The sequence below is a fragment of the Thermobia domestica genome, chromosome 15, assembly GCF_964235325.1.
Source record: "Thermobia domestica chromosome 15, izTheDome1.hap1.1, whole genome shotgun sequence".
NCBI classification, from domain to species: Eukaryota; Metazoa; Arthropoda; class Insecta; order Zygentoma; family Lepismatidae; genus Thermobia; species Thermobia domestica.
The window spans coordinates 86,598,475-86,611,042 of NC_137468.1; the positions used below are offsets into that span (position 1 = coordinate 86,598,475).

At 30.8% G+C, this 12,568-nt stretch overlaps 1 protein-coding gene across 3 annotated transcripts in view; it reads right to left on the bottom strand.

Annotated features, from left to right (window-relative positions):
* Window positions 1-12,568, bottom strand: part of LOC145671122 (facilitated trehalose transporter Tret1-like) — a 478,763-nt gene continuing 466,195 nt past the window's right edge. For all 3 annotated transcript variants that reach the window (XM_081739916.1, XM_081739915.1, XM_081739917.1), the window contains exon 4: window positions 1-1,259. In XM_081739916.1, the coding sequence (XP_081596042.1) occupies window positions 25-1,259 (1,235 nt within the window). In that variant the 3' untranslated portion in view covers window positions 1-24. The remainder of the gene's footprint in view (window positions 1,260-12,568) is intronic.

The window sequence follows — 12,568 nt, forward strand, 5'->3', positions numbered from 1 at the left end:
TAGAGAGTTCTAATTGCAGTAATATCACGCAATATCCATAGATTTAAGTGTATCGTGTTTTGTTTTAGAGGCATTGAAATGGTCTTCAATTTCTTTTAATGTTTTATTTTTAGTCTCTGGAAGACAGATCATTAGGAATATTGTACCAAAAAATGCTATAGCACCGTAAAACCAGAAAACGCCAGCGCTTCCTAAAGTTTCGAACATTGCTGGGCAGGTCTTCACAACTAAGAAAAACAGAAGAAATCCTAATGATGCTGTCGATCCGCTACCAATTCCTCTAACAGCTGATGGGAATACTTCACCAATCATCACCCAAGGAAGAGGAACAAAGCCTATAGACACAAAACACATATAGGTGATTAAGAATATCATGGATAGCCATGCTGTTTTAAATTCTTCTGGAGCAAAATGTAAGAACAGTCCCAGACTAATGAGAGAAGCTGTTGTTCCAATGCCTGATATAATTGCTAATGGTCTTCGTCCTATTTTACGCAAAAGAATACACGCCACAATAGACATTACCATTCTAACAACACCAACTATAATAGTGGCCATATATTCATTTCCATTACCGCCAGTTTCTTCAAAAATGTGTACAGAGTAAAACACAACAGCATTAACTCCAGAGAACTGTTGCACAACAAAGAATATATTTAATATTATGAACGGTTTCAAAAATGACGGTTTAAAGAGTTCTTTAAACTTTTCTGCTGCTGAAGGTAATTTTGTATCTTTTTCAGTTAAAGAGTCCACGAGTTGTTGAAATTCTCTATCGACTTCAGCAGAATATCCACCACGGAGCCACTGAAGAGATCGTTCAGCCTCTTGAAGGCGGCTTTTCGACACTAGCCAATTAGGAGATTCAGGTACAAGCGACATAACCACATAACAAAGAAACGGAATAGTCGCAGCTATACCTGCAACCAACGACCAATCCAGAAAAGTCCCCATTACATAAACCAGAACTACACCAATTGACACTGCAAATGTTGGAGTAGCTAAGAAAAATCCTCTGTATTTTGGTTCCGACACTTCACCAATATACACTTGACCGGGTGGACAAAGTGCTCCAAGACACAGGCCGGTGAAGAAGCGGCCTGTGTACAACATTGGGAGATTCCGTGACGTAGCGACGAGTACCCATCCAAAAACAAATGGAACACACAGGATGAAATGAGTTAACTTCCTTCCGAAGTGTTCCATTAATACTCCTCCTAGTAAACTGCCGAAAATTGTCGGAAGAACAGCAATACCAGCTGAAAAGAGAAAATATCAGAAATCAGAATATAATTTCAAAATAGCATAATATTTCCATTATTGTTATAATCTAAATAAAATAATACTTCTCACATGATATTTAAGATGAAAAGAAATTTCACTAGACTAGCAATAGAAAATGTGTATGCTGTCATGAAGAAATTAAGAACATTAGAAGTACAGTGGACCCACATGATACGAACTTAATTCGTTTCCTTACACTGTTCGTAAACCGAAATTATTTTTCCCCATCGAAATTATTTTGCCTCTCTTTACTTATTAAAGTAATTTCATTGACTTGATAACGTCAGAATGACAAGCATTCATCTATAAATAATAGATGGAAAACATGATGTAAATGACGGAAATACTTTTATTTTCTTGCAAAGAAGAATAAAGTCCCTAAGAGCAATTACCTCTTCTCATTATCTTTATCTTCTATAATATCTAGAATTTCCTAATACAATCTTTCTAATTACTCAGATGAAAGTGATAGGTCTAAAAAGTTACTGAAATGCAACCCACGTAATGTTAACAAAAACCACTGAATGGTGAATTTAAAAGATTTGAAATATAGGTTTCTTGTGCACCTTAATATAAAAATGATAAAAGAGTTTCTAAGAAAAACTAATAATTTATTATAAGTTCCTAAGCACAATAACTTCATTTTTTTTTTAGGGTGGACCGTGGCTCAGCGATAGAGTGCTCACTTTTGGTGTGATGGATCCCTAGTTTGATTTCATCCTATTGCAAGGTTTTTTTCTTGTATCTGCATATCAGAAAGATTTTAATACGAGGAATAATCATATATAAGAAATAATATTACTAAAATAGATTTTTCTTCTATTCTTCCACTATGTGAGTTCGTGTTGGACAACATCGTGTCCTTGGGCTTTCTCGGGTTTTTTCGGTTCCCTTCCATAACCACATTCCGTCAAAGTTTTCATTAATTATTCGTCTCCTTTACGCTAAAGAGCATAATTATGGAATGTTAAAGATTCCATTGCTTGAGGATGAAAAACAGACGTTTGGACATACGAATTCATCTTTGTCATTTCTAATTACAGAGAGTAAAGACAGTTACGCCCAACTTCTATCCATGCAAAAAGTACAAGAAGAAGAAGAAGAAGAAGAAGAAGAAGAAGAAGAAGAAGAAGAAGAAGAAGAAGAAGAAGAAGAAGAAGTAGTAGTAGTAGTAGTACTACTACTACTACTACTACTACTACTACTACTACTACTACATCATCATCATCATCATCATCATCAGTATTATTATTATTATTATTATTATTAATAATAATAATTATCATCATCATGTGGGTACCCATGTTGATAGGTAATAAAAGATTGGCGATGCATGCTACTAAGATCTGATGGAGTTTTGACAAGTAGCTTTGTGTTATCAAGTCATTTCAATATTTTTTTTTATCTGTTCCTCTTTTTTCCTACCTTGTCTCCACTTTGATAATTTTCCCTGCTGAGGAACGAAATTTATTTTTTCACTTAACTCTATTTTAAATATAACAGCTTCAATAATAATTTATTAATACTATAAAAATTCTCCAAATGTAAAGCAATATCGTTAACTGCTGAAATTACCTACTAAAATTTCCTCCACTTTTCGTAGACAATCAAGCAGTCATGTACTGCTTAATCAAGAAGATCTATAGAGTTTTCCATCTTATACCTAACACTCATATTATATATAATCTCTGTAATTACAAGGTATCATATGTAACCACTGAAAATAATAAAGCAGATGAGGCATCGCTTAATCCTCAAACTATCCTCCGCCATTCAGGGGCCTTCATCTGGTTTCCAGAAGAATAAAACCTGGAAACCAGGGGCAGAGACCTCAATTTGAGTTGGTATAGGCTAGCTTGAGGAGAGAGTGACAGCGCGCGTAGAGTTCTCGATTGTTATTACAGAGATTGTATATAATATGAGATGTAGGTATAAGGTGAAAACTCTACAGATCTTTTTGGTTAAGAGGTATACGAATGCTTAATTGTCTACAAAAAAGGTGGATTGGGGTTGGATAATACAAAACGATAGCAAAAGCCACTGCCAGAAATTCCATTACAAACAGGAATAAGTTCAACCCCAATGCGTAAGACTAATTATACAGAAGTGAAGACAATAGCATATAACTGATTGACTACTCATATTAAATTATCCTAAGATATTCTTCAACTTTCAATGCTTTTGTAATGTTTTAATTTTTTTTAATTGTAACTTTCTTTCCAATTATTTCCATTCCTGAAGTATATTTCATGAAGTATTTTAGCGAATAGCTCTGGTGTACATTTTGGAGTTTTCATTTTATTATTATTATTATTATTATTATTATTATTATTATTATTATTATTATTATTATTATTATTATTATTATTATTATTATTATTATTATTATTATTTACTAGTGCTACCCATGAGTAAGTTATTGTGAGATGTTTCGTGAAAATTAAAATAAAATTAACATTCATGTACCTGTTCAACTATTTTCAGCAAATTTCATACATACAAGTATATTTCCTCAATCTGATAACATATGAAATATGTAACTTTCTCTTCATAACTGAAGTAACTTTTAGAAAATTCAATTTGTTTCTTCCTTATCTCACTCTCTCAGGTATACTCAAAATCTACACTTTCGATTGTTACTTCTTTTAAAAAGCATATCTGCTTATGGTCTTTAAGTATTTTAAATGGGAAGTTTTCCCGAAAGGACATTGGAGCATGGATTTCTAAGGAATGAAAACCACGGAGATGATATGCAATTATCGTGTAACATGAGAATTAGATTTGTAACAAAAGAAACACTGACCAAAGCTTCAACATACCTTGTATTTTAAACTATAATGTGTTACAGTTTTGGATATGTACCATATTCTTCATCAGATACTATATAGACACATGATTGGTCTATATATGTCTTCATGTCTATATATGGAAGGCTTCAACCAATAGAATTTAGACTTTTTCATAAGGATGATTATATATATATGTCTGTATCTTCATTTATGTTCTATAGTGTCTATATAGTATCTGATGAAGGATATGGTAGATATTCGAAACTGTAAAACATTATAGTTTAAAATACAGTGTATGCTGAAGCTTTGGTCAGTTTCTTTTGTTACGATATTCAATCCAAAGCCATGAATAGTGTTATTATATGAGAATTAGAGCACTAGATTATTTGACTGTTTTCTTTCTTTTCACATTCTCTCTCTCTCTCTCTCTCTCTCTCTCTCTCTTATCAGCTTGAAACGATTGTTGAAGACTGAACAGTAGGATGTGTTGAAAAAACGTTTTTCTTCGAGATCATGTTTTCCCTTAGTGACCATTTTTGGCCAAATAAAGTTAATATAATATGGAAAAAATTCAAATTGACACCTCGATTTATTTAGGTGCCGCCATTGGATTAAAATTCGAAAACAAATGATAAAATCGTAGATTTTTTTTTAAAAATGTAAGTGAAATACTTATTATTTTATACACGTGTTATTCTTAGTTATAATTTTTCTATTAATAGTTCAAATATATTGTAGAAAAATAATCAGAAAAATACCTCAAATTTTTCAGGTACCGCCATCACATTGAATTGTAGGAGAAAAAAATCGATAAATTTGTATATTTGTTAAGATTTCGAAAAAAATATTTAAAAGTATTAATGAATATTTTCTTGTTAGGTATCATTCACAATGGAGTAAAACGTAAATAAAATGAAACTTATTCGAGGTTTTATACAATTGAAAAGCTTAAAATACCTTAAAAGTTGTAGAAAATTGATTTTAAAATATAACATTGTAGTCTCTGCACCTCTTTACTTATTTTGTAGTAAATTTATTACATTGGAAGTAACTTGGAACTCAGCACGAGGAAGTGACTACAGTTTGAATTATGATTTTTCTCCACAATTCAATGAGTACTTGAAAAACTTGAAGTATCATTCTGAATTTTCCTTCTACATTATATTTGAACTCTTTTCGAGAAAAATTATTACCAACAATAACAAGATATAAAATAATTATTATTTCACTTATTTTCTTAAAAAAAAAAATATGATTTTATTTTTATTTATTTTTTCGAATTTCAAGCCAATGGTGTCATTTCAAAAAGTTGAGATATCGATTTGTAATTTTCCTACGTTATATTTGGATTGTTTGGAGAACAATTATTACTAATGGTAACATTGTAATGTAATAAGTTTTCACTTTTTTAAAATCACTTTTGTTTCTCGAATTTTAAGCCAATGGCAGCGAAATATTTTCTATATTATATTAACTCTATTTGGCCTACTCGAAGAAAACTTAGTTTGATAACCATACTAAACAGGTCCGTACATCTTGTAGATAAAAAGTACTATAGTAACACTGCCCGAGAACCGACTACAGATTTGTGTTCTGTAAGCTAATAAAGACTACCAATAATCAAACATTAAGCTTTCTCGTGGCTATCTGGTTAACAGACGCGCCTTTGTTATGGGAGATCCGGGTTCGATTCATTCTCGGTGTGGAGCTCGTGTGGTTCGGATCTCACATTACGCTGTAGGTCCACGTTTCATATAGCCTCGCTGCTAAAAAGGACGCTAAATGCCAATCCAACCAAAAAACTACCGAACATTATAGTAAACGAAACCGTGGCCTTTTTGTAATATGAAAAGCTCTGGAACGCCAGATGGTAAACGCTGAACTGGATAGAATATAGTCAGCTTAGAGACTACCAACGCAAATATTTTTAACTTTCTTTTTTATAGTCCGCTATCACTTCAAGTACTTCATTGTTGTATCACGACAGTATAATCAACACGAAAAAAATTACGCAACGCAATATGTATAAAATTGGTCTACGGAAACAATTATATGTGAACATACACACGGTATTAAGACGTGACTGGACTGGCTGGCGATTTGAAGCTGTTCACGGACAACTCCAAAAACTGATTAGATCCTGATAAAATTTATATGAAACCTGCGAGAAAGTATACTCTTTGAAACTAAAAAAAGGATAATTAAAATCAGTACATTTCTGTTGAAATTATGCGTGTGCATGCATACAATGAAGCCGGTTAATTCCGATATTATCAACCGTTCAGAAGTTTCATGGTTTAGCTCAGAATAGTATGGTTACATTCTCATGAAATTTATGTGAATTAATCGGAAGAGAATACTTTCAAATAATAATAATAATAATAATAATAATAAATCGCTGCACTGTGTTGAAGATTTATGCTTGAACATACGCACAACATACATGTATATATCAACGGGTCGAATTGCGTATCTCGTCCTTTTCAAGGCGGTTAAAAAGGCGTATATATCTCAGTTCAGAGACTCTCTCTAGTACATTAAGGAAGATGCTATCCTTCAACTGATTTCAGAATTAAGAACCTAACCATTTATCATGGAACAACACTCCTTGATTTAACTTAATGTATTTGTAATCTATTTTTCTATATTATATTGCTGATCTCTAAATCCCAAATAATCTAATACATTATTTCCCTACACTAAAGAACTTTTCAATAATTTCGCTGACAAAAATCAAATTCCTTGACATTCCATGATTTTCCACGTCTGTGAAAACCCTCTGTTTTGTTCTAAAATATAATTTAGGAGTACGGCCAATTTAATTTGATAGCTAATTTAACCCAACTTAAGCTTTACGCTTGTTAATAATATGTACGAAGGTGCATAATTAATTGCAAAATTGTTACTGTGATTTTAACAAAAGTACAAGGAAAAACAAGTGTTCCTGTGCATTATGTAATCTGTCTTAGCATCTAAATTTGCAACTTCCACAATCTGCATTAGATGGAGTGGGTCTGTATCAAAGTTTAATGGTATACGTATCTCCACCAAAGGAGTATTTCTTTGGCTGTTGTTTCCTTGTTTGAAGACAACTTAGAAACAATCGAAATATTTTTAGGTTAAAGCACATAGTTGCTATGAGTAGAGATGGGTACTAAAAAAATTATGTTTTTCACACCTCTTCCTTTATAAAATAGTTTCTCCATGACAAAATCTGATTATTTTTACTCTAAACTGTATGCTTTACTTTCTGAATATCTTTGTGATTGAATGCAAATAATGGGGAAATGTAATGGAAACCTGGAACTACAAGTAAAAGTTCTCTTTTATTCTGTAGTTGTTTACTTTCTCCTTTTCCCTATACAACACCATTAACACGTACGAAAATTTTAGGTTTTAAGCAGCATTTCTGGATACATTTTAAAATCTGAAAGGCTAAAATGTTCCGAGTGAAAAGCATTTAACCAACGTGAAAATAAATCACTAGATTGTGTATTCTGTGAATACCATTACGATTTCCAGGATATGGAAAAAATAAGATGTCAATAACTGTAATTGTTTAAATTTACTTCTCTATTTTTTTTAATACCACCGAGTCACTTCTTTTAAATTTACAAATCTACATTAGTACTATTTTAATTGCATATTGCATTCTAGAAATATAGCACTTTACGTTCAAATGTTATACCTTGGTATATATAGCTTGTTCCCTTTTTATCTTGTTGTAATTGACAAGGAATTATCATTTAAAGAAGAAAAACTGCTACACAACTTCGTATGAATATTTTCTGTACAGTATTTCGACCAATTTTTCACCTCGCGTTAAGATTTATTTTTAAAAATAACAATGGCCATTGTTTTCTATAATTATTGTGTATCTGAAGTATATTTCTTATTATACTGAAATTGAATGGAATGCTCCTGTGAAAAGATTGAGAAATTGTTTTAATATACTTGAATAGTCACTATATTGATCAAGAACTGAAACCGGAAAAGAGAATAAAAGTGCGAGATGTGTTTGTGTTTAAGTAAGACAAACGAAAAGAAAGTGATAAACATAAATTATAGAATATTTTTATGACTTAATGAAATTCTGTCTTTTATTATTATTATTATTATTATTATTATTATTATTATTATTATTATTATTATTATTATTATTATTATTATTATTATTATTATTATTATTATTATTATTAGCAGCAGCAGCAGCAATATTTTGCAACAAACACACGCACATTATCAATGCAAAATTAATGATTATCTTATTTCAGGAGATGGAAAAATCACGGGAAAAACTAAAAATGAATGTAGATTTTTTTTCGAATACTGATTTAGATTCACTTTCCTCTCTTAATGGAAAAAATGAAAGAATCAATTTTTAGTAAGCAAGATCCTGAACTTTCATTATCTACTGAAATATTATTGTCTCGTTTTACTTGAATTGATTTTGAGTTTAAAGTCCCTTTCAGCAGCGAGGCTATATGAGACGGGACCTACTGATTAACGTGGAATCCGATCCACATGAGCTCCCGCTGGAAATCGAAGCCGGGTCGGTGTGACTCGTTTTAATAAAATATTTTCTTTAATCTTTTGAATACTAAGTCGATTCTGATAGGTAAGACCATTGGTTCCGGGGCGATTTTTAGAAAAGATGTAAATATCATAGAGTTACTTTTAAGCATTCGTTGTTCATTATCTAATTGGACACGACACGCGAAAAAAATTAAATCAGAATACATAGAACAGAAACAAATTATCAAAATACATGAACATATATTAAGTTCCTATCGCTTGACATTTATTTTTATTTCTCTATTTATTTTTAATTTGTCTGAGCTCTAAGTGTGATTTTAATTTGGTTCTGGCTCTCAATGGATTATAAATTTGCTATCACTATTATAAAACTTTAAAGTTTAGTACCTTTTCATTAAGGTTGCCATTTCTGGTAATTTAGTTTTACAATTGGTAATTTTATCTGTATACTGGTTTAGTATGCACTTACCGTTAAACTGTAATATATATTGGTTTCTGAAGGATTACTTGCAAATAATACGATATTGAATAATTGCTCTCGGATTTCCATTGAATATGTACACTGTAAATCAAAGTTAAATTATATATATTTTCAGATGATTGTACTAGACGTTAGTTAATTTGTATAACATGAATGGCATGTTACTTTAATAGTATTTTAAAATACCATAATTAATAATGCAGTACTTTACTGGCCTCGATGAGAATGGAGTAATTTGGGAACAATGGAGTAAAATAATAAGTAGAAATTTAAATAATATATTGCATTACGATGTTGATTAACATTGTGAACGAGGTTATGTTAGGGATTAACAAAGAGATATTTTCAAAACAGGTTTTGTTAGTTTCAGTGACGGATCTGGACGGTAAAAACTGGGGGGAGGGGGGCAGCCACAACCCAAACTATGATAAATATACTATGAGTTTACTATAAAGTTTCAAAAATATATAAATAATATCTTAAATTATTTTTTCCACTCAAAAAAGTGGGGGCCTAGGCCCCTTGGCCCTGGACGAGATCCGCCATTGATTGGTTTGTTTAATGTTTCTTTGACGAAACTATCCAGAAGACTGATCTAGTGAATACATATTTCCTTGAGAATTGAACCTTCTGCTCTGTAGTTCCAAATTTTTAAGACATTTTTGTAATAAAGCATTTGTTGGTATCAATTAACATATTTCCTTTTCGATTATTTATATTTATAATCAAAATATTTACTGGATCAAAAGATCCAATATATTTCAGGCAAAAATTTTCTTCTAGGCCTTATATCTCGAGAACTACATATAGTGTACCCAAACCAAAACTAACAATTTACTCAGTATGATGTGCTTATTGCGTAAAATTAAAAAAAAAAAAAAAAAAAAAAAACAACCGAAAAATCGATTTAGGGGCCGTTCAACTCAAAAATCATGTGGCACCTGATTAAAAAAAAAATCAATATATTTCATTCAATCAAACATTTTCTTCTACGCTTGATATCTCGAGAACTATATATAGTGTAGTCAAATCCAAACTATCGCTTAACTCAGTATGATGTGCTTATTCCGTAAAAAAAAAGTATGAAAACACGATTTAGGGGCCGTTCAAAAATTTTATGATCCCTGATCCAAAAACTGATTATTGGCCAAGTTCGCAATCTTTTGATGCATTTTTTGGATTATTCCCAAAATTCTTGGCCCAGATCGCAATCTTTTGATCCATTTTTTGGATCATTCCTAAAATTCTTGTTTTTATATTTCATATGGTTAAATTTATTTCTTTTTACAAATCTGTTTGTTAGAGCAGTCAAGAAAAATTGTTGATAATCTTCCATACAACGAAATATCTTAAATTTAATAATGTTAAAAATTATCATATAAAAATAAGCCACACGTATAAGGATTATTTCATTCATTTTCAAAATTTACTATGCATTGAACCTACTAACTTATGAATATGTTAAAATTGCACATTTATAGATATGACTCTACTAAACTATGTAATGACTGCTGCGGTTCATGAAAAAGGTAACCATCGACAAATGAAATGAGATACTCTCTGGCTGTTAAATGTAGATTTACATTCTTCCTGCTAAATGCTTATTCTTTTTACTACGTATATGAAAAATCAGAATATAAGATCATGAACAAGAATAGATCTTTTGTGGACAGGAAGGATTTTGTGTTAATATATTAAGAGCTTAACAATGTTTGCTTAACAATCTTCATTTCTATTCATTAGTTTTTGTTCACTTTCGATATTTTTAACTAAAAAAAGTTCACCAAAAGTAAACGTAAATCAAAGGATGTAATTGAGAAACTTGATAATTATCATTCTAATCTTTTATATATCTGTAATGTAATGCTAAAAAATATCTATCTATGCACATTAAAATTTTTATTGAAAGTAAAGCAAAGAGCTTAGTTTCTGCACAAAAAAAGCAAATTCACTTTCAAGGAAGTGAAATCAGAGAAATGAAAGTGGAAAACATCGAAATATAGAAACAAACAGAAAAATCATACAGGCGAAAGGCCAAGACTGAAAAATATATAAACTGACCACAAAGCAAACAAGGATTAGAAGCGTCAGAATAGTCAAGTAGCAGAATTGTCAGTATTATCAGACTTGTAGATTGATTAATTTTCAATACACAGTCAGCATCATGGTCAAGATATTTTCTAACTCCTGTTTTGTACTGTAAGTAAAATACCTTTGATTATCAGTTATGTAAAGAGAGAATATACAAGAAGTTCATGTGCATGGAGATTTTCCTCCTAGACAGGCTTAATTCATTCAAATCAGAATTTTATTTGTATCAATACTTTTGTTTAATTTAATGTAGCTTTGTATCAATAATGTAAATAGATAGATGCATCTAACCTATTCTTTTCAATTACTACCGAGATTTCAACAACCTGTATTTCTATTGTTTGGATATTCTAAGTAACTATTTTAACAAAAGAAACACTGACCAAAACTTAAAACCCACTTTATTTTAAATTATAATTTGTAACCGTTTCGGATTTCTAACATATCTTTCTTCAGACACTATCGACAATAAATGAAAATACAGACATATATATATATAGTCATTGTTATGACAAAGTTTAAATTCTTTTAACACATATATATAGTCATTGTTGTACTTTTTTTTTCTTCTATTTGCTGAGGAATTCAGCTAATCCCGTTTAAGTCTTCTTGTTCACTTTCCAACTAATCACGTTCCGCCATTTTTGGTTCTTGTAAGGGCCTTTTTTTTATTTTCTTCTTGTCTATGCTATCCAAACTTCCTTGCCATAATTCATTAATAACTAAGCTTCCTGTCCAGTTCATTAGTTTATCTCATCCTACCTTCTTTATCCAATCTGCTTCTTTCCACTTTCTTATTATCATTCTTTTCTCCATCTCCAATACTTCCGTCTTATCCCAATTTAAACTTTGTCTTAACAATGACTATATATATGTCTGTATTTTCATTTATTGTCGATAGTGTCTGAAGAAGGATATGTTAGATACCCGAAACTGTTACAAATTATAATTTAAAATAAAGTGGGTTTTAAGCTTTGGTCAGTGATTCTTTTGTTAAAATAATCAATCCAAAGCCAAGGATAGTCTTACTAAGTAACTATGTATTATCTTCTGAAATCTCTCTCTCAAAAGTAAGAGTATTCATAATTAAAGAAAATATTTCTTTTAAGCATCAAACATCAATCAATATCATTCTTAAGTTACGAAACATATATGATGTTCTTTCTCTCAAACTAACTAACTTATCGTAATATTTATTAACTATTTAAGCACACCAAGTTGTTAGAATGAAGATAAATTGAAAAGGGAAATTCGAGCAGGTGAGTGGAAGATACAATTTTGTACAATAATTTAGAACTTTGATTATTTTTACTCAGCAATTTGATTCCTGTGGATTATCAACTTTTTCGACCATACCCTTCAATTACTGAACAGAAGTGACTCTTTT